Raw genomic sequence first — 24,280 nt, 5'->3', positions numbered from 1 at the left:
GAAATCTGGTCCCGCTAGGGCTATATTTTTAGTAGTCCCGGTAGGGGCCCGGTGGTTCACTTGTGATATTATTTGGTATGTATGCTCGTCACAAAAAACGTCAAAAAAGGGTTGAATTATGACCTGCTGGTGTAGACGCCATATTTAGGGAAAAGGGTACCTTTTAAGGGTAATCTACGATGTTTAGGGTTGTCATTTCAACCCATCTTCGGGTCACTTATTTGCAGAGATTGTTTGGAGATGGTTGACCTACTCAGGAGCACAAAAACTAAAACAAAGAAAATTAACATGTTGGCCTATGGTTCTGTAAACTTCTGTTTATTTAGTAGTCTTACGCCGTTTAGGGGTAAAATGTCTAATTTCTTGTAAACGCCAATAAGGGGTGAAATTTGCCATTTAGGGTTGAATTTTGAGATGCTGTGACAAGCATGGGTACCACTTCAGCAGTGGCGGTGCCAGGGGGGAGTGCAAATGCCTCCCAGTCAGAACTCTTGCCCCTGTTGCCCCCAGTAAAAACCTAAAATTACTTAAAATGATCACTTTTTATGTAATTTTGCCCCCCCCTGAAATTCACTTTGTCCTCCCCTGAAAAAAATTCCTGGTGCTGCCACTGCACTTTAGTATGCAAATGAACCTCCTGGAACCCTGGATCTAGCTTGGGTACCCAGAAAATTCTCATTAACCCTAACCCAACTGAGTCTCACTAAAGCTCACTATAAAAAACCACTCTGCATGCATGCATTCCACGTGACCTGATGGCGCAATCAGTGTAAGTCATATATACCCAGGGAATTGCTGCAGCAAAGCTTGGTAGCTACATGTCGGCAATCGTGTGCGTGGTATGCGAGGGGTCCCGGGTTCGAATCCCGGGGGTAACAAGTGACTTCTTTCTTCCCCTTCTCTCCTTTTTTGTTCCTTTTTTCCCTTCCGATAGCAAAAAAACCATGGGTAGGGTTAGGGTTATGAGACCCCTCCCCTTGGGCAGTCTTCTTTCCTGGTGTCTATACATGTATGTACATCTACAAAATACTCAATAACATTGCTAAAAGCAATATCTAATTGAGATAGGAATGATGGATTTGGATAAACAAAACACATAAAAAATAAAAGGAATTGGTTACTTCATGATGTGATCTGAAAAAGCTGCTTTGAGGCTAGTTATGTTCAGGATAATTGTAGAGAGGTCGTTCCAGTCCTGTAGCAGAAAATCTATTCACTTTAATATTAGCAAAGGTCAACCGATGACATGCAGGTATTTTGAGCGCCAGCCCCGGGTCAAAGTAGGGCGGCAAAAAAGCGAAGGGCGGCGGAAGAAGAAGGGCGGCAAAAACAGGGGCGGCAAAATCGAAGGGCAGCAAAAGCGAATTAGCAAAGAAAAAGGCGCACAAAATTGCAAAAGCATACAAAATTTTGAAAAAAGGTTGCTTTTAGGGCGCTAGCGCCTAAAATTCTTTTCTTTTTTTTTTTTGCTCTTCACTTTTCAATCGACCATGAAAAAAATTGGGTCAACCTTTTTGGGCTGTTAAGGAAGGGGCGGCAAAATTGTTTCTTCTTCAGCCCCCCGGGGTTGGGGCGGCCACGGTACGCCACTGGATGATCTCATCGACCATATAAAAAAGTGGTTGAAATTAGGTGTAGAATCAGACAAGTTATGTAGTATGTGTTGTTCATCTAATGCTACCAATCAATCCAAAAAATTTGATAGACACTAATTTGTTTATTTCATAGATACGGGTGGCACAATAGGCAGAATATGCCTACAGGTTCTCAAAGACTATATCACTAAAGGATTGGAACAGAAGAATATCAATGCTCCAAACTTGGAAGAATTGGAAACGGAGCCATCTTCTGATCCCGATGAGCAGCAAATAGTCCATGATGTTGGGATGCGACTAAGGGAAATCGGAGATAAAGTTCAAGAAGATGAAACGTTACAAAGGTAAATCTTACTATAATTCACCAGACTCTGTGTGTTTGTGTGTCTGTTTGTCTGTCCGCCTCTTTTCTCGGAGACCGGGGGTCGCGCGTTCCTCAAACTTGGTGGGTGGGTGCAGCTTGGTATGAGGAAGAACGAGTTGTTCCTCAAACTTGGTGGATGGGTGCATCTGGACCTCAGACAGAACAAGTTTGTTTCAGTTAGTGGGCCAAGGTCATCCAGGGGTCATCTCAGGTCAAATTAGTAAAAACTATCGTATGGGCATGAAACTTGGTGGGTACAGTCAACTTTTAGAGTCAAATTTTTGGACGGTCATTTTGGGGTCATCCGGGGTCATCCAGGAGTCATCTGAGGTCAAATTAGTAAAAAAATGTCATATGGGCATGAAAGTTGGTGGGTACAGTCAACTTTTAGAGTCAAATTTTTGGACGGTCATTTTGAGGTCATCCAAGGTCAAATTACTAAAAACTGTCGTATGGGCATGAAACGTGGTGGGTACAGTCAACATTTATAGCCAAATTTTGGAAGATCATTTCGAGGTCACAAGGGGTCATCTGAGGTCAAATTAGTAAAAACTGTCCTATGGGCATAAAAGTTGGTGAGTACAGTCACCATCAGCCAGGTAATGTCGCGACAGCCGAGAACCGCCAAATCGGGTAACCGCCTAGTCCTACTATAATTCACCAGAATCTGTACATTTGTTTGTCTGTCTGTCCGCCTCTTTTCTCGGAGACCGGGGGTCGCGCGTTCCTCAAACTTGGTGGGTGGGTGCAGCTTGGTATGAGGAAGAACGAGTTCATATTTTTTAAGGTCAAAGGTCAAGGCCGGGGTCAAGTCCAATTGAAGTCTAATTTCAAATTGCCCCTATGGAGCTCAAACTTGGTGGGTGTGTTGACCTTGGACTAACAAACAAAAGTTTCCACGGTGACCTTTTAAGTCAGACCTACGGTTAAGAGGTCATAGGTCAAAAAAGGTAGAAATTTCACATTGCCCCTATGGAGCTCAAACTTGGTGGGTGGGTGGATCTTGGACTAACAAACAAAAGTTTCCACGGTGACCTTTTTGTCAAACCTACGGTTAAGAGGTCATAGGTCAAAAAAGGTAGAAATTTCAAATTGTCTCTATGGAGCTCAAACTTGGTGGGTGTGTTGACCTTGGACTAACAAACAAAAGTTTCCACGGTGACCTTTTTCGTCAGACCTACGGTTAAGAGGTCATAGGTCAAAAAAAGGTAGACATTTCAAATTGCCCCTATGGAGCTCTAAATTGGTGGGTGGGTGGATCTTGGACTAACAAACAGAAGTTTCCACGGTGACCTTTTAAATCAGACCCTACGGTTAAGAGGTCATAGGTCAAAAAGGTAGAAATTTCAAATTGCCTCTATGGAGCTCAAACTTGGTGGGTGAGTGGACCTTGGACTAACAAACAAAAGTTTTCATGGTGACCTTTTGTCAGACCTAGCCAAAGGACACACCCTGATTCTGAGATCTCATGAAAGCCAATAATTATGATAGCGAAAACCGCGAGATACGGGTAACCGCCTAGTCTTACTATAATTCACCAGAATCTGTCTGTTTGTGTGTTTGTGTGCCTGTTTGTCTGTCCGCCTCTTTTCTCGGAGACCGGGGGTCGCGCGTTCCTCAAACTTGGTGGGTGGGTGCAGCTTGGTATGAGGAAGAACGAGTTTATATTGGTTAGTGGATCAAGGTCACCCGAGGTCATCCAGGGGTCAAATTAGTAAAAACTGTTTTTCTCAGAGACTGGGGGTCGCACGTTCCTCAAATTGACGGGTGGGTGCGTCTTGACCCGAGTTTGTATTGGTTAGTGGGTCAAGGTCACCAGAGGTCATCTAGGGGTCAAATTAGTAAAAACTGTCATATGGGCATGCAACTTGGTGGGTAGGTGCATCTTGACCTAAGACGGAACAAGTTTGTATTGATTAGTGGGTCAAGGTCACCCAGGGGTCATCTGAGGTCAAATTAGTAAAAACTGTTTTCCGCCTATTTTCTCGGAGACCAGGGGTCTAAAAACTGTCATATGGGCATGAAACGTGGTGAGTACAGTCAACATTTAGAGCCAAATTTTGGAAGGTCATTTTGTGATCACAAGGGGTCATCTGAGGTCAAATTAGTAAAAACTGTCCTATGGGCATAAAACTTGGTGAGTACAGTCACCATCAGCCAGGTAATCGCGACAGCCGAGAAACGCCAAATACGGGCAACCGCCTAGCCTTACTATAATTCACCAGATCTGTCCATCTGTCCATCTGTTTGTTTGTCTGTCCGTCTCTTTTCTCTTAGACTGGGGGTCGCACGTTCCTCAAACTTGGTGGGTGGGTGCAGCTTGGTATGAGGAAGAACGACTTTATATTTTTTAAGGTCAAAGGTCAAGGCCGGGGTCAAGTTCAATTGAAGTCTAATTTCAAACACTTTAAATGGCAAATCTAGCCATGCCAATGTGTTGACCTTGGACTCTCAAACAAAAGTTTCCACGGTGACCTTTTTCGTCAGACCTACGGTTAAGAGGTCAAAGGTCAAGAAAGGTAAACATTTCAAATTGCCCCTATAGAGCTCAAACTTGGTGGGTGGGTGGACCTTGGACAAACAAATAAAAGTTTCCACGGTGACCTTTTTAAGTCAGACCTACGGTTAAGAGGTCATAGGTCAAAAAAGGTAACAATTTCAAATTGCCCCTATGGAGCTCAAACTTGGTGGGTGGGTGGACCTTGGACTAACAAACAAAAGTTTCCACGGTGACCTTTTCGTTTAGACATACGGTGAAGAGGTCATAGGTCAAAAAGGTAAAAATTTCAAATTGCCCCTATGAAGCTCAAACTTCGTGGGTGGGTGTACCTTGCACTAACAAATAAAAGTTTCTCACGGTGACCTTTTAAATCAGACCTACGGTTAAGAGGTCATAGGTCAAGAAAGGTAAAAACTTCAAATTGCCCCTATAGAGCTCAAACTTGGTGGGTGGGTGGACCTTGGACTAACAAACAAAAGTTTCCAATGTGACCTTTTTGTCAGACCTACGGTGAAGAGGTCATAGGTCAAAAAGGTAAAAATTTCAAATTGCTCATGAAACTTGGTGGGTCGGTGTAACTTTGGCCAAGGAAGCTCAGATTTGAGAGCGAAAGTCAGGTCAAATTGCAAAAAGCTGCAATTGACCTCATCTGTGAGGACAGTGATCCCAGCCAAAGGACACACCCTGATTTTGAGATCTGCAAAAGCCAATAACCATGACAGCCGAGAACCGCGAAATACGGGTAACCGCCTAGTTGATAGAAACTTGCTGATTTGTGTATGTGTGTTGGGGGCCATCACTGCAGGGGTGGCACTGGCCTTCAAATATAAGGGGTCCAAAATAGCAAATTTAGGGGCTCAGATATCATTTCCCATACAAAATATTGTCATTTGAAGGACTCCAAGCACAAAATCAGGGGTCGTAGACCCCTGGAGTCATGGATCCCTTAAAATGCCACCAGGTACTTGGTACAAGTGACCATACGAGGATGTGCTACAAATATGGGTAGCATTTTTGGCCTTTTGGTATATCAATGGCCCCCTTTTTCAATATTTTCTCAATTTTTTTGGAAAATATCTTTATTTTGCCTCACTGTAGCCAAATACTTTGAAATTTCCCAAAAATTTGGGGGAAAAGTTGTAAAAATTAAGACAATTTGGTATATTGATTGGGTCTACTTTCAAAATCTCAACGGCACACCCCTACCCAAACCAAACTTTAGTACCCCTCAGGGTTGGGGGCATGGGGAGTGTTTTGGTAAAGATCTGCAAAAAGGGAACCCCAAAATAGCTGAGTAACCATGGACAGCCATCAAGTTCAGCAACAGAGGTTGTTCACAGTTCCCTCTTCTTTATCAGCTTTATCAGAGGATGTCCTCTTGTAAAGGTATGGTTCGATATTAAAAAGTCAAGTGGGTCAACAGCTTGGAGTCTAAAGTCCTTGTTTATAAAAAAAAAGTTGTAGGTCCTTGTTTTAAGGTCTTTACAAGTGGGGGAGCATTTGTGTATAACGTGTGTCATACGTGTGGGGGTGTGACAGGGGTGTGTGTGTGTGCAGTCGCCTTCAATCAAGGGGACACCCCCACACACACACTCTACATTCCAACCGCGGACCACTCGACAATGAGGGATCATCCTCAGTTTCTGGAGGCTGCAAACGACAACAAATGCATGTATAACGTATTTGTGATATACGTCCTCTATCGTCATGTAAGCGATAACAAAAAAATGGTGTAAAACGTCCTCAGTATGTTGATTGAGTATGGAATCGGACGTCAACGTAGTCCTAAACAGTGTCCACGTTTGACAGCAATTGTACGTAGGTGTGTGTGTCTGTGGGGTTGGAAGGTGTGATCATTGTGTGGGGGTGGGGGTGTGTTTGTTTGTGAACACTGGCAAACAAAGGACACACAACAAATCTCTGTAATTTGGGACACACAGGAACAGCCGATGTCCATGGTTTAGTGGGTCCTGGACATGGTTTGTATTAGTATATTGTAAGGGGCTGCTGGTGCAATAATTATGAGCCCTGGTGGGAGGGTAAAATTGGGGAGGGGGCAATCAATTTTGGTGAGCCGAAAGGGGGGCAATCAATATTTGGGAACCCGAGGGAGGGGGGCAGCAAGCATTTTTTGCACTCATTCATGGGGCGATTTTTTAATTAAACGCTCTAAAAAGGCTTAGGAAAGGCATGTGAAAGGGAGGGGGCATAGAATTTTTGGTGGGCCGAGGGGGTGGAGTGATTTTTGGCAGGCCAAGAGGGGGAGGGGAAAGTGATTTTTGGCTCATAATTATTGTACAGCCCCTAATAAGAACAGCTAAGAACGCATATCCATTGAACCAGGGATGTGCCACTAGGCTTGAACTTAGTTTTCAAACTTGCCGGTGTAAGGTCAGTCTGTGCTTAGGATAATGAAACCTTTTATCAACGTCCTTAATTGATTTTATTATTGTTTACTAATATGCACAGGATGAAATCTTGTACGTCTCACACGTTATCCTTTGTTTAAAATACTAAATTAATGGACTTCATAAAAACACTGTCGCTTTTCAATAGATGGCGCTATTATTACGATCGCATAATATGATCCAGGGATGGATGGTCTCTTATCACTGGAAATATAGCGCAGTAGTTGCAATTGACATTTGTTGTGTTATTTAAAACATTTACCTTTAAAAAAATTCTTGAAATCCTGTGCGTATAGGCCCGGCGTATAGGCTTGTCATCTTTGTTTGAAATACAAAATTATCGGGTTCATAAAAATCACCCAATACACCGTGACTTTTGTGTCGCTTAAGGGGGTACTACACCCCTGACCAATTTTGTGCCTATTTTGGCATTTTTCTCAAATTGCTACAACTACTGCACTGAGAATTTATCAACTCAAGGCAAGTAGTTATTGATTTATTGATCAAATATTGGTTTTCCCTCATTTTTGACTGTAACTCCACAACTGTTGTCTGTGCTGAAATAAAATTTCCAGTGTAGTAGTTGTAGTCCTTGCCCCTATAATATACATATCTTACTTGTCACCAATGCGCTATAATTTTTGAGAAAAATGCAAAAATAGGCACAAAATTGGGCAGGGTAGAGTACCCCCTTAAACATACTCCTAAAACCTGATATCTGCGGCGATATTCCGATAAATCAATAACCAGGCATACCAGGTATTACAAGCGACAGTACTTATATCATATGTCCACTTGGAATACAATGAAGAATTAAATATGCAAACCTATATTCTAAATAAAATAATTCTGCTCCAACAACCCACCACAACATGATTTCCTAACAATAGTAGTCGAAATGGTAACCTGGGCCGATATTCATAAAGCCTTGCTAAATTAGCAACCAACTAGTGCTTAGCAAGATGCTAAATCCACTAGTTGATAGCTACGTAGCAATCAACTAATTTCTTATTCATAAAACCTTGCTAAACACTTTGCTAACTAGCTATCAACTAGAAATATTTAGCTGATAACTTATTTGGGTGTTTTGGGTGCTATGGCCTTCAACAGTTGTGTAACATCTAATACAATAGGCTTATATAATACATGTCTATTATACTTGAGCTCTGAACCACAGTCAAAATGATCAAAATGTAATGACTCATTGCTGATGGTCTTCATTGAGATTTCGTTAATAAAATTACATGTGTATTTTGTAAGCTATATAGGCCTACAAGGTTGTTACGGCAAATTAAATTAAAAAAGATACTCTGAACAAGTAAAGTTCATATACATGTTAAGTCCTTGGTTTGTTGTAAAAACATACTATACATACTATATTGCTTCATCAAATAGAAAACAACATGCATCCACTTAACGCTGCTCATTTAGCTTCATGAGCAACACTGTGTAAATAATATTAGATAATTTAATAGCATATGATATATCTTGCTTGTTGTCCTGACAAAAGCCAAGCATGATTTATCTTTATCAAATTGACATATAATTTGTTATTGAAAATAAGTCATGCATCTTTACCAAAGAGAACATTGGTAACATGTCTCCAAAATATATATTTTACGTATCAAACAATTGAACAGAATTGCTTCGATTGAACATATCTGCTTAACTAAAGATTACTTGCTATATCATAATCATTTTTCTTGTGCAAATTTGGTTAAACAATACTGGCTTAGTTCAATGTTTATTCATTCACCCTAAATTTGTTGTGTGTTTTAAGACAGTTTCTTATGTGTAAAACACACTGAAGACCTCAGAAACAGAATATTCTGAGAACATTATTTTTCATAATTGACAACAGTTAATATGAAATTAAAACAATAAATCATGTCAAACTTAGTTCAAAATCATTAAGACTAGTTGTCAACTAGTGACTTAGCGCTGCCCCAGATCAACTCTAAGTTTTGGCAAAATTTTAGAATGTTGCTAACTCTAACTGGGTTTTATGAATAAGAATTAGCAATCAGCTAGGCTTAGCAGCTTGCTAAAGTCAATTTTAGCTGTCAACTAGGCCTAGCGTGGTTTTATGAATATCAGCCCTGATCTTTATTCCTTTTTATTTGAAACCACTTTGGGTGACAGAGCATGCGCTGGTAACGAGGTCTTTGGGTAACAGCGATGGTAAAAAAGGGGGTCTTAACAGCCCTACATACACGTCAAGTGGGAGTGCCCCCCCCCCCCCGGATTTCAGCAAATCACATCAAAGCTCCCATTGGGCGCCCCATTCCTTTTTTAAAGGAATTTTATCTTATATGGGTGAAGGCCCAGGGGGGCCACTGGTCATTGACCAGGGGGTATCATGCGTGGCCAAAGATTCAAGTAAAAAGGGTCTTTTTTCATGATCAGGCACTGTACTTAAGTATCGTGAATAGGGTATCTAAAACAAGGAAATTTAAGAAAAAGGGTATACCTTGTACAATAAATCACAGTGTTTTGGGTTATTTGAGACAAATGTAGTATGGAATAAAGGTTAAAAGTTATGAACTTTTGAATTTGTGTTTTCCCAGTTATCATGAAGGGTTTTAGAGTCAAAATATGACTGATTTACTTGCTTCTAATGGGGGCAAAAATACTTATTTAGGATATAAAATTGCACTTGTCATACTTGTTTAGGGGTGCATTTTCAGACCGTGTAAATACTTGTTTAGGGTGCTATTTGAGACTTCGTGGGGGTGAGTATGTGGACTGTGGGTCGTACTCCTGTCAGTCTGTGTGTAGCATCTACACTTTTATGTATGTGCCCCCCTTTTTAAAGTCAAATATACCTGATGACCCCCTTTTTAAAAAAGCCATATCAATAGGCCTCTACTGCAAAACACCCCTGGTGGGTTGATATTAATTTTGATCCAAGGTGCTGAACTTTGCCCACTGATCCCCTGGTGGCTTGAAATTAGTTTTGATCCAATGTGTTGAAGTGTACTGAACTTTGCTCACTGATCTCCTGGGGCTTTGATGCAAGGTGCTGAACTGTGCTGAACTTTGCCTACTGATCCCCTCCCTGGTGGGGTGAGATGCAAACGACCAAGTCATACAAGAGATATATGGTCGCACCTACCCACCAAGTTTGAGGCCCATGGAACCTGTTAGTTCCAAGAATAAGGGCGGACATACCAACTCACAGACTCTGACAGTATTACGGTACCGTATTCAAGGCCAAAATCATACCATTGCGGTTTATAATAAGTTGTGATCCTAAACCAACAGACTACGATTCAGACTACAAAAATTGTGACGAAAGTTTCATCTCATACTAAACGTCATTAAATGTCAAAAGTGATAATAGAATGGTGCATACTCGCTGGAGCGAGTACGCCCAAAAATCAAGACTTTCTAACATACCCTGCAAAAATCAAGACTTTAGGTGCTCAAAATCTGAGATTTTGTGCAACAGGCTGTGCAATAATTATGAGCCCTGGGGAGGGTAAAATTGGGGGGAGTAAGTAATTTTGGCAAGCCGAGAGTGGTGGGGCTAGTGATTTTTGGTACACATTAATGGGGCGCTTTTTGTCTCGCCTGAACTTTGTTCAGGATGGGACTTAGTAATCACTATTTCTGTCTGTCCGTGTGTGGGGGTGTGTGTGTGGATGTGTGGATGTATGTATGTATGTATGTAACATAAATAGTCACCCGATAGTCGTTTCACAGTGCTCAATACCAATTTTTAACAAGGTAGAGCTAATTTAATAAAACAATTTTGGCTAAATAATATTCAGCATTTAGTAACTAGTAGTTTCACGCCTCACGGCGATCGTCAGACTATTGCGCTGTTGTTGTTATGATCCTTGATTACGGAACCGAAAAAATATACGTAAAGTAGGCCTACGCGGATAGGCCTACGCATAAAGACGCGTGGATATGAAACATACGCAAAAGTCGACCCACGCGGATAGGCCTCACGCGATTAGATGTGAATTTTATGCGAAAATTTAATGGCACCGCAAATCAAAAATCAAAACAACAACTTAATTACGCCTACTTCTTTTTTCTTGCGTGGCGACATTTTGAGATAAGTTCGGATTTTTTGTTTAAGAGGGTTTCTTCAGACATATTTAGAATATAAAGTTTTTCTTCTAGACAAAGATTGCATTGACCGGATTCTCGTCTCATAGTGTTTGATTGTTTAACTATTTCCCAGATGATTTCATAATTGGAATTAGGCCTACTTCTTTTAAGGTTCCAAACATGTTTTGAAAGTTCAGTTTCTTTTTCATATTTCTCGTGTCTGAAGGACTTCGTATGGCTACGGAATCGATCTTTGAACGGTCCTCCTGAAAGTCCTATGTATACTTTAGATTCCACATCAGATGTTACAGTAGCCTTGTACACTATTGCTTCAGTCAAGCATTCTCCACGGAGGGGACAATTTGCTTTGATTCTACAGTTGCATTTCCTTGCGGTTTCGGTTTGTTTATGAGTCCTTACTTTGATGACCTTATTATTGTGTGACTTGATTATTGACCTCATATTTTTCATGCAACTGTAGCTAACCTTGGTATTATTGCGATTAAATATCTTGTGCAACTTGTGCCCTCGGGGAAAATGCTTGTTGCGTAGGCCTATCCGCGTGGGTCGACTTTGCGTATGTTTCATATCCACGCGTCTTTATGCGTAGGCCTATCCGCGTAGGCCTACTTTGCGTATATTTTTTCGGTTCCGTAATCAAGGATCATAACAACAACAGCGCAATAGTCTGACGATCGCCGTGAGGCGTGAAACTACTAGTGCCTCCCCTCTGTTTGCCAAAATTGTTTTATTATGTATGTATGTATGTATGTGTGTCCGTCCGGAGCTGTATCTGGGGAACCGTAAGACTTACGGCGACGCTACTTGGTGGGAGGAAGGGTATCCAAGTTTGCTCCGTAACCGTATGTTTTCGGGGAAAAATATGCAAATTAACATAGCTAATTTGCATAATTTATGCGAAAATCAGCGCAAATTGATAGCGGAGTTTGTGGACAGACTATCTCAAGATCCGTCGGGCGCATGGTAATGAAACCTGGTGTCAGCTATGATACACATCTGCTGATCACCTGATTAGTTTTTGGCGAAAAGTATGCGCATTTAGTTGTTAATTTGCATAATTTATGCGGAACGATTCTACAAATATGGTTGGAAATCTGAAGAAATCCGCCTTGTGGAGCTGTATCTGGGGATTCGTAAGATCCCTAAGCCCTATGATGATGAAACGTGGTAGGGGGTAGTATGACCAGAGGATCTCAATCCGATTCGATTTTCAGCGCAAAATATGGTAATTAAGTACCTAATTTGCATAATTTATGCATAAAATGCAAAAACCTATTTTCTCAGAGACTGGGGGTGGCACGTTCTGCAAACTTGGTGGGTGGGTGCATCTTCACCCCAGACAGAACAAGTTTGTATTGGTTAGTGCGTCAAGGTCACCCAAGGTCATCCAGGGGTCATCTGAGGTCAAATGACTAAAAACTGTCGTATGGGCACGATACTTGGTGGGGCACGGTCAACATAATGTGGTAGGGGGTAGTATGACCAGAGGATGCACACTAGTACCCCCCCCCCCATGTGGCCCCTCCCACACACTCCAAGTTGGGGGGGGGGTCAAAAATTTAATGAAATATTGTTTTTATATTATGCATTACATATATCAATTTCGGTCATGTAGGCCAAGTCATTAGGCCTAAAAAAGACTCATGTACAAAAGTATAGGAAACTGTACATTTAAAAGCACCTTTTTAGGGTGAAGGAAGCATTTTTTCAAAAAAATGTCTAAAACGGGTTTTTATGTCAAAAATGTCTCTGTTGGGGTGCTACATCGAGTCAAATGTTCACTAGCACCCCCCCCCCCATGTGGCCCCCTCCCACACACTCGAAGTTGGGGGGTCAAAATTTAATTAAATAATGTTTTTATATTATGCATTATATATATCAATTTCGGTCATGTAGGCCAAGTTATTAGGCCAAAAAGACTTTTAAGAATGTCTCTCATGTACAAAAGTATAGGAAACTGTACATTTAAAACAACCTTTTTAGGGTGAAGGAAGCATTTTTCAAAAAATGTCTAAAACGGGTTTTTATGTAAAAAACGTCTCTGTTGGGGTGCTACATCGAGTCAAATGTTCGGATTATTTCGGGTCATCTGAGGTCACCCAGGGGTCATCTGAGGTCAAATTACTAAAACTGTCGTATGGGCATGAAACTTGGTGGGTACAATCAACATTTAGAGTAAAATGTTCGGAAGATTCTTTCGGGGTCATCCGAGGTCACCCAGGGGTCATCTAAGGTCAAACTACTAAAAACTGTCGTATGGGCATGAAACTTGGTGGGTACAGTCAACATTTAGAGTCAAATGTTCAGAAGATTATTTCAGGGTCATCCGAGGTCACCCAGGGGTCATCTGAGGTCAAATTACTAAAACTGTCGTATGGGCATGAAACTTGGTGGGTACAGTCAACATTTAGAGTAAAATGTTCGGAAGATTATTTCAGGGTCATCCGAGGTCACCCAGGGGTCATCTGAGGTCAAATGACTAAAACCGTCGTATGGGCATGAAACTTGGTGGGTACAGTCAACATTTGGAGTAAAATTTTCGGAAGGTTATTTCGGGTTCATCCGAGGTCACCTAAGGGTCATCTGAGGTCAAATTACTAAAAACTGTCATATGGGCATGAAACTTGGTGGGTACAGTCTACATTTAGAGTCAAAGTTTCGGAAGGTGATTTCGGGGCCATCCAAGGTCACACAGGGGTCATCTGAGGTCACATTACTAAAAACTGCCATATGGGCATGAAACTTGGTGGATACAGTCAACATTTAGAGTCAAAGTTTCAGATGGTAATTTAGGGGTCATCCAAGGTCACCCAGGGGTCATCTGAGGTCAAATTACTAAAAACTGTTGTATGGTCATTTTGGGATCATCAAAGGTCATCCATGGGCATGACACTTGGTGGTTACAGTCAACATTTAAAGTCCAATTTTTGGAAGGTCATTTCAGGGACATCTGAGGTCACCCATGGGTCATCTGTGGTCAAATTTCTAAAAACTGTCACAGGGGCATGAAACTTGGTGGGTACAGTCATCATTTAGAGCCACATTTTTGGACAGTCATTGCAAGGTCATCTGAGGTCACTCAGAGGTCATCTGAAGTCAAATGACTAAAACTGTTGTATGGGCATGACATGTACAGTCAACATTTAGAGCCCAATTTTTGGAAGGTCATTTTGGGGTCAGTAGGGGTCATCTGAGGTCAAATTAGTAAAAATTGTCGGATGGGCATGAGATTTGGTGAGTAGGCCTACAGTCACCATCAGCCAGGTAATTGTGCCCAGCCGAGACCCACCAAAATTTAGGGATCAAAGGTCAAATTCCAATATTGGTCCAATCAAGCTCAAATTGAACAGGCAAATCGCCATGGGTTGTTGCAGGTTCATTTACTTCTACCAAAAGTAATCGTAAAAGCAGGCGATCGCGAAAGCAGGCGAGACTCGTGGTTCGAGAACCGCCTTGTTAATTAAACACTCTAAAAAGGCTTGGGATCCGGGAAAACAGTACGGAAATGCTTTAACCCTAACCCAACTAGGACTCACTAAAGCTCACTATTAAAACCACTCTGCGTGACGTGCATGCATTCCCTGGGACTTGATGACGCAACCAGACCAAGTCATATATACCCAGGGAATCGTTGGCCGGGCCAACGTCACCTGTGTAGCTACATGCTGGGGATCTTCTGCGTGGCATGCGAGGGGTCCGAGGTTCGAATCCCGGGGTGCCAAGTGACTTTCTTCTTCATCTTCTCTCCTTTTCGTTCCTTCTTTCCCTTCCGATAGCCAAAAAACCACGGGTAGGGTTAGGGTTAATATGAAAATTATCCTGCTCGCTGCACTCACAACATATATCTAGACCAATAAGGTTTGCAAATTGGAACACAAAAAATTAACCATGTTCAAAGGGGGGGGGGGCAAAGATTTTTTGGCGGGCGGAGAGGGGCAAGCGATTTTTGGCAGGCCGAGAGGGTGGGGGGCAAGCGATTTTTGGCAGGCCGTTCAGAAATTTTACCCCCATAATTATTGCACAGCCCCTAAAACGACTGAACAAGAGGTTTAATTCAATATTTACAATGGAAATATTAATCATAACACATTACATAGGCCTAAATGGCATGCAGGATGGCATATAGGGCCTACAGTTTTACATGTGTCAAAAGAATCAACCCGAACCATGTCCGAGGAGTGACTCGCAATGGTGACATTAAAAGTGTTGGTATTAATATAGCAATTTTCTTTGTATTGCCTCCCCTCTGTTTGGACCAAAATTAAGGGGGGATATTGTGATCCTAGCATCCTCTTTTTATGACATTTGTACAGATATCCACAAAAAAGCTTATTCCCAAAACTTCAGCCCTGGGGAGGTAAAATTGAGTGGGGGAGAAATTATTGGCAAGCGAAAGGGGAGAATCAATTTTGGCAAGCTGAGAGGGGAAAAGCAATTTTGGCACACATTACATTCATGGGGCGCCCTTTATATAAAACGCTCTAAAAAGGCTTAGGAAAACAGTACAGAAACGCTTAAACATGTTAAATATCCAAATTTGGCAGGCCGAGAGGGGGTGGCAAGCAATTTTTGGTGGGCCGAGGGGGGAAGGGGGCAAGCAATTTTTGGCGAGCCGTTTGGAAATTTTACGGGAGGGGGGGCTCATAATAATTGCACAGCCTCTTATACTGCTCCATACGCCACTGTTGTAACTGTTGTTGATAGATAGTGTACGCATGCGTGACCAAATTTTCTTTAAACACCCCCTAAACGAGTTTTACCCTACCAGCAAATTTAGGCCCTTAATAAGGTAATTTAATATAAAAGTTACCCCCTAATGAGTTTTTTGGCTAGTAAAAATGAAAAAATGTAGGGCCTACCCTTTTTGGACTCTAGTTTTAATTTACCAAAAATTTGAACGTACCCTAAATGAGTTGTTCAGTTTCAGAAAACTACCCTTATTCTTGAAAATCAGTGTTTTTTAGACCCTAAATGCATCACTCGCGTAACTTGCCTTGCCTAAAAAACATCCCTTTTCCTTGTTTTTTGGTCACGCATGCGTACAGACCATTTATGTGAGTGCCCCCCCCCCCGGTATATAAACATTATGGTCCAGTGGTGTAAAAATCTCAGATTTTTTGGAGATAAGGGGGGGGGGGGTGAGGCTGTGGATCACAAATGCCCTTTTAATTTAAAAGAGGACATATCTGACAGTGAAAACTTAAAACATGTAAAATACAATTTTATTTCTTTACTATGGAGATGTTACAATATAGGCCTAGATAAATAATACAATGTAGCTTGTTTTGTGTTACTGCAAAAGGATCCAGTCCCATCCAGTTGTGAGGAAAGTTCTTTACAGAGATTAGAATATTATTTTTTTAAGTAGACCCCTGCAGCATATGGGCAAATGAAGTTTGGACTTTGTAGTCAGTTGATGTAGGTCAGATCTGATTGGTAATGATGTCAGAAATACAAGGTCATAGAAGGTCAAGAGAAATTCCCCAATAAACCTTGCCAAGGTTATTTCTGGGTTACTGTCTGTAGGGAGTGTGGTAATTCCCTAGTCATCAAAATGGCTTGCTCTGATTGGCTAGCTTCCTTCATGCTTCACTCCACATGTTTTAGCAATGATGAAATAACTCAATAAAATAATGTGGAGTGTGCAAATACTTCTCAGTGGTCTGTGATTAGAGCTGTGTATCCTACTGAATAGGAGGATTATAAGGATGTATTGAATGAGAACACCTAGCTGAAACTAATGACCTATAAAAAGTGTATTGTTTGATGGTGGATTTCTTCCAGTTATTGTGATGGAACTGTGCACAAGTGCTGTTTATTGAATGGCTATATGAATAGATGTGCTGAGACTGAGGATTATAACAACTTGTGTGTGATACAGTGATAGGATTAAGACTTGGAATTCTTGGTATTGCCAAGATCTTAAAATAGATCTTTGCTACAATAGGCCAGGATCAAATGTCATACCATATGCAAACATGATTGGCTGAGCTGAGATATACCCATACAGGATTCATCAGGAAAATTTGCATAATCCCTGGATAATACTGTTGATTTTTAGTGCATTGTATATCTTTTCAATTAACTTTCCATGTGCATGTACAGTACATGTGCCAAATTTACATTGTTCTGAGTGCATGATATGCTGAACAGGTCTCTTGCTCTATGTACATACAAGTGGTTGTGTTGAAAATTTGCACATTCCTACTTTTTGCCAAAAATGGAACATTTATTTTTCTTGTAAAATTGTCATTGCATGGAAACAGAAACTCCTAAATTTCAAGAGAAACATCAATGTATGATCTTCTGTGTGGTGTTAAAACATTGATGACTATATAATATATTCCTGACTTTCCCGGTGATATACGGTGATATAAAGTTCATACTACATTGCTGCATTGGGTGATTTTTATATGGAAAAATGTCTGCAAATATACAAATCAAGACAGAACCTGGTTTGTCAGAGGAGAATAAAGACAGTGATACGTCTTCAGTTACAACCTCAACATCTGGATCATCCAGAGGATCTTCGGTATCGGCAAGTGAAAAAGTAGGACACCAAACGCCGTCAGATATAAACAACAACCAGACGGAACATTGGAGATCTTATAATCCGGGCAGTGATATATTAAGATACTATTATCATCGACAACTTTGCAGTGACGCAGCGGCAGCAGCATTTCAGGCAGCCAATAGACCCTCGTCATTTGCACCACCATCGCAGTCACCATGGCAACAACCATATGCACCCAGAAACCAGTGGCCATATCATTACATGTCATCGTTCCAAGTTCCTACACCAGATGGAGCACCGATGGTGGGGTCGTATCCACAGCCAACACCGTGGAGTTACCCCGGGGGAGTTACCTACCCCCTGTGCCACCACCGTTGCCACCGAGTTATGGTCCACAAATGGGTTACCAACATGTACCGTCATCTTACATGCATCCGAGTCATATGATGTATCCACGGCAACCACCTCCTCCATATTCTGCTCGTCAGCAAGGTTATCCTTATATGCCACATCAGTCACATGCTAACCCTTACATGTATCATCAAGCAGTGGCCGCTCACCAGCAGGTTTCACCAAGCGTCAGAGAGACCAACCCAGGTCAGACTCTTGCACCAAACAACAAGCAGATGGACATTTCTCAAAGCAGACAGATATCACCTAGTATCACTCGGACTCTGTTTAAGCAAGCGACTGCTGAAGGCTATGATTGTGAAAAAGATAAAGAAGTGGTTTCCAAATTGCATGGAGGAGGAATATCTAGTAAAGATCGGAAGAGGAAACCATCAGAAGATTTATCATCGAAATGTGGTGTTTTGCCAAACCCTGCAAAACATTTGAAACCTGCAGCTAAAGAAGCACTTTTAAAGACTGGTTTTGTTGCAAGCAGAAATAGAATCCATCCTGATGATACTGAGAATAGATACCAGAATGCACCACTTGAGGTTCTGAGTAGATACCAGAATGCACCACCTGAGGTTCCGAGTAGACACCAGAATGCACCACCTGAGGTTCCAAGTAGACACCAGAATGCACCACCTGAGGCGCCGAGTAGATACCAGAATGCACCACCTGAAGTTTCTAATAGATACCAGAATGCACCACCTGAGGTTACCAAGGTTACCAGAGGTTGTGATCCATTATCAGAGAAGCAAACTGAAAGCAGATGTTTACAAAATATTGACCAAGAAGATCAGAACAGCCAGTTAACACAAACAAGTGACGACAAGAGCACCGGTAAAAACAATAAGTCACTTATTCTGGAATACTTAATTAAGAAAAGACTATTAAATCAAGGGAAGACAGTGACGGTGCCTGCACCTGAACGCGGTGAAAATCTGCAATCATACCAGAATATGGAGAAGACATACGTGACATCTATCCATCAAGTAAATTCAAACTTGGAAAATGCACAAGATGGTTGCAGAAATGACTCATCTGGTCGTCTGATCCAAATGCGAGGAAGATCCGCTCCAGGAGAGCAACAGAGTCAAATTGTACATTCCACAGGACAGAGTCAAATTGCACCACCGTCAGGACCTTCATTTAGTATTCAAACAACTCAGGCAGCTAGCGTTAACGACACACCTATAACAGATAGGAACACTGATGTGGATTCTCAGAGTATTGTCAATGATAAGACATCGAGCATTCCTTCCAGAAAGAAAGATCACACCATGGAACTCAGAATTATGGATGTCTTCTCCCAAGCAATTTCAGAGAACTTGCCTGTGGAATCCTCATCTTCTGCATCCAATCTGGATGCTGACCATAAGATTCCTCCTGGTGTGACTTCAAAGATTGATCTTAATCACCGAAGCAATGCCACAAAGAAGCAACAGATTTCTTCAAACTGCAGCAAGAAAACTGTAAGCAGCAACCGGGATGCACCAGTGTTGAATAGATCGGCAACAAAAGTGTGTAAAAGTACAAGATTGCCATCAAGACCATCCTCACCACCGCCGATGATAGGGATCGATTATATGAAGTACATTACGGAGCAGATTGAAATGAGGCTAGGTGCTATTGATTCGAAACCTGCAGAAGACTGCAGAAGAGGTGGAACACCTCAACAGTCACAGGCTACGAGCGCTAAGAAAAGTAAATCATCAAATGACTCGAAACAAAATACTGTGGTAACCAGTAAAGTTGTTCAACAAGTGCCAAGTCTGCAAGGTAACAAATCTGCAGCTAAATATGGTCATGTATCATCTAAAGATAACACGCTTATTGATGGAAAGCCACATCCTGTACAAACCCCAAAGCCTCCAGTTTCATCTTGGTCATCCACATCAGTTGCGCCAGACAACCGGAAGACCACACAGGCGACTCCAACTTACATTGGCTCCATTGGAAACTCAAAGCATCTGTTACTTCTGGACAGTAATTCAGTGTGTGTACCAGTACAGGCAATCATGGTCCCACAGATGTCAACAACTGTAGCCACCTCAGGGTCAAACATGTCCAAATTTAAGCCAATACAGCCCAAGAGTAATGTGAAGGTATCAATCAAGAGTATCAATCTCTATCCAATCTCAACACCTGGAGCACAGACCTTAAGTAATGAAGCAGAGAAGATACCTCAAAGAAAACAGAGGACAGATGTTTCATCGACGAAACCTGTGCAAGACTCAACTAATGGATCAAAACTGTCAAATCCTTCCCGGCAGCCGTCCATCAAGCAGACACTGAGCATGTCTGTTTCAACCTGGCAGCCATCTGCATCACCACAAGTGGTATCACAAAGTCAGAGTACTCCATCATCAGCAGGCCCAGAGCACTTTGTCTTCCAGTTTGGATCGCAGACTCTGAATCCATTACAGTCTGTAGGGGTAGCGTCAAAACAAAATGGTGATACTTATAATAAACCAGAGAATTATGGGATACCTGTGAAGCCTCTTCTGTATCCATACACAGAGCATAGTTCATTCACTGCAAAGCCGGTGGCACAAACTTCTGCTACTTCAAGTGACCATAGCTTAAGCTCAACTTCTACTTTGAATGGGGGAGTATCACAAAACGCACTTGCATCAGGTGGTCAAACTGGTATACAGCAACTGTCCAGAGAGATTCCATCGTGCATTCCTCAATCCCAGAAGACAGGACCAGATGTAGTTATTATCTCAGACGATTCCAGCAATGCCAGAATCCGTCTTTCCAGGAAGAAGTCTTCAGAAGAGCAAAGGATCATCCTTTCCAGGAAGAAGTCTTCCCAGACGACGTCTAAGAGTACTTCATCAGACATCAGCTCCCAAAAGAAACTGAAAGAAGCTCAGCAGCAACAGCAAGTAACAGGTGCCACAACAGTTCCAAAGAATATTGATGCTGCTCGGACTCTGAATCTGAACTCGTACGATCTTTCATTGATACAAAGTGTCCTATGCCATCTGTTAGCCGAAGATTCCCAAATCACTGTAGATAAGATATATGATGAAGTGAATACAAAGATAGTCAACACAGGACAAGTGTTCTCATATGAGAGAGACGAACTAAAGCAGTTGCTACCAGGTGTGTTTGGTGTTTCTGTGAACGACAATGGGAAGTGCGTACTTAGGAAGCAACTGCATGGTGGCAACTTTTTGAGCCAGATTCGCAGTGATAAAGCTTCAAGTTTGAACATAGTGTATGTTGGTGATGAATTGTTTTGTAATGATGAGGTATCGAAGGACAAGAGTGAAAACCATGTTGGATTAAGAGTACTGCATGCAGCGACCCGATCAGGATGGATTTCCAATTGCCTTTGTTTTCTTCAAGTTACGAAGGATTCTGCGGGTAACTGGAATACGATGGACCCTTCAGAGTTTGAGCTTTGGTGTTCGGAGCTTCTACTACCATCAATATCTCCAAACTCTGTGATTGTTGTTGATAGCAAGCCGCATCAGTGGAGGAAATTCATCAATGTGCCAAAGACGTCGAGCAAAATGTCATCGAAGAAAAAGGCTTCGACTCCAAAAGGCAAGCAAGATTCACATGGACCGTGCGTAATCGAAGTTCTAGCTGAAGAAATGGAACATAGTGTACTCAAGATCCCACCATATCATGGCACTTTGAATCCATTGACGGAAGCATGGAGTGTAGTCCGATCCATCGTTAACAGTCAACTTGATGCAGAGATGAAGCTGCAAGACATGATGTACACCGTCGAGCAAGCTGTTGCCATGACAAACGGGAACATGTTCTGGCAGACGGCGTTCCAGGGGGTGTCGGACGAGGAGGAAATGTTCCACAAGGCAGAACTGAAACTTGAAGACAAACTTGATGCGATTGACTCGGGGAGGAAAAGGTTATGTCGGAAGAGGTTAAGTACATCTTATCACGATAGCTCATCAAGCGCTTCTGATGATGAGTTGGAGTGTTTGGAGATGGGGAGCATCAAGATTGGTGGGGATCGTGTGGCGTTTAACTGACAATACGTAGCAGAGAAAATGATATTTTATTTGACTGGAAGATCTATGAAACAATAAACTTGAAAGATGAAATAATGAACTTGTTCAACATTATGAAGCAAAGTTATATCAAATCCAGAAAGAATTTAGTTACTGCTGTTAAATTTGGATGTGGATTGTATAAGTCGCAGCTGATGTTTTATAGATAGAATTAGAAAACAAACTGTTTTCCAAAAAGAGAAGATAACAAAACTGTTTCTGAATACACTGTTGAAAACTAGAGTTCGGCATGGTATTAAAGTTGTGATTGACAGCGTGTAAAAAATGCAACCAGTAAAAGAATGGAGTTGAGGACACCATCTCTTGTTCAAAAGAGGAAGAGGAAGAGTAATGCTGTGATTGACAACTTTAAATTAATGCAACCAGTAAAAGGGAAGAAGTTGAAGAACATCATCTTCTGTTTGGAGGAGGCGGAGTGATTGACAACTTCCAGGGACAACTTGTGATATAATGCAACCAGTAAAAGAAGAAAGGAGTTGAGGACACCATCTTTTGGTTAAAAAGAGGAGGAGGAGGAGTAATTTTGTGATTGACAACTTTTAATATAATCAACCAGTAAGGGAAGGGAAGAAGTTGAATGACACCATCTTCTGTTTGGAGGAGGCGGAGTGATTGACAACTTCCAGGGACAACTTGTGATATAATGCAACCAGTAAAAGAAGAAAGGAGTTGAGGACACCATCTTTTGGTTAAAAAGAGGATGAGGAGGAGGAGGAGTAATTTTGTGATTGACAACTTTTAATATAATCAACCAGTAAGGGAAGAAGTTGAATGACACCATCTTCTGTTCAGAGGAGGAGAACATCATCTTCTGTTTGGAGGAGGTGGAGTAACGTTGTGATTGACTTCTGGGGACAACTTGTGATATAATGTAACCAGTATTAAAAGAAGAAAGGAGTTGAGGACACCATCAGCTGTACAAAAGAGGAAGAAGAGAAGGAGGAGTAACATTGTGATTGACAACTTTTAATAATTATAATGCAACCAGTAATTAAAGGGAATAAGTTGAAGGACGCCATCTTCTGTTTGGAGGAGGATGATCATGACTAATATTGTGGAATTAACCCAGAAAATGGAAGAAGTTGATGATAAATTTTTGAAGCATAATAATTAGTAAAGGCTAAAATCGGACATTTAAGTTGAACAGCTCTTCAAGAAGACAAAGGACAATTATGCAATAGTCTGGCCTGCTACTTAGTCTCAATGGTATGAACTTGATATTTTTAAGCATCTGAATTCAGGAATTTGTAGTACTTGATCGCCATGGTGAATATACTCTGCTTTTCATTGGAAGCGATGTACATAGCATCTTTGTGGATACGTGTTTGGCATGATTTAAATCAAGTTTCCAAGTGGATGGACATTTATCAGAGCAGTTTGTCGGGCAAGTGGTTCACAACACAAGGTACATGTAAAGGTAGGTTGATTAGTTATCCCCCTGAGAGTGAGAACTAAGTACTCCCTATTCCAGAAAAATACAGAACTAATTTTTTGGAAAAAATATTATCATGTTTTGCCAAATGAAACATAACCTAATCATAATCCTTCAGTTAGTTCTAACTGGAAAAGTCAAATTTTAATATTTGGCAAATATTTGGAAATAAGGGCTAAAAACATGTGTGTTTTTTGTATGCTGTGACAATTAAGTCCAAACTAATTTTAGGTTTGATATGCATTCTAATTTTTGGAAAAACACATTTTCTATTTCTTTTAGAACCAATTTAATATCAAAATTAACATAAAAAAAACTAAATTCATGAGCTAACTCATAACCTATACTATCAATCTTGAATGTTTAAACTTAAGTGCCAAGTCATTAGAAAATATATTTCCCTCAAATTGCATATTAAAATTTAACTTTAATTGCCAGTTAGAACAAACTGAAGGATAGATTTAGCAATGATTCATTTTGGCAAAATAGAATAACATTTTTTTAAATCCAAAAATATTAGGCCTACATGTAGTGCTGGAATATAGGGAGTACTGCATTGTTTACAACATTTCTTATTGGATAGCCGATTCAACCCAGTTAAATTAGGGGATGACAGTCAGGCCAAGATAACAATGTATTTTGGTAGAAGTAAATTTCCACACTTCCCAACTTTTGAGTCAAAAATGTGACCTCAGAATATTGGGTAACCTTATTTCCCAGATGATAACTGTACAGGGTTGCTGAAAGTCACCAAAATAAATCACCCAAATTTTGCAGGACTATAAAAACTATAATTATTGCTTCTAGGACCAAGAAGCAATTACAAATTTATTGTCAGGGCATAATTTAGTGTCATAGTTGCATAGAAAATTGTGACAAAGATTTATTTGTAGGCCTATAGCAATAATTATGTACATTGTATAGCAATATTTTATGTTTGTG

At 41.1% G+C, this 24,280-nt stretch overlaps 1 protein-coding gene across 1 annotated transcript in view; it reads left to right on the top strand.

Annotated features, from left to right (window-relative positions):
* LOC140154266 (apoptosis regulator BAX-like) overlaps nucleotides 1-24,280 on the top strand; it is a 41,675-nt gene that overhangs the window by 5,911 nt on the left and 11,484 nt on the right. Inside the window, exon 3 of the mRNA XM_072176851.1 lies at nucleotides 1,729-1,939. Within this exon, the coding sequence (XP_072032952.1) occupies nucleotides 1,729-1,939 (211 nt within the window). The remainder of the gene's footprint in view (nucleotides 1-1,728; nucleotides 1,940-24,280) is intronic.

The sequence above is a fragment of the Amphiura filiformis genome, chromosome 6 (assembly GCF_039555335.1).
Source record: "Amphiura filiformis chromosome 6, Afil_fr2py, whole genome shotgun sequence".
Classification (NCBI taxonomy): Eukaryota; Metazoa; Echinodermata; class Ophiuroidea; order Amphilepidida; family Amphiuridae; genus Amphiura; species Amphiura filiformis.
This window is presented reverse-complemented; position numbering and strand designations above follow the sequence as displayed.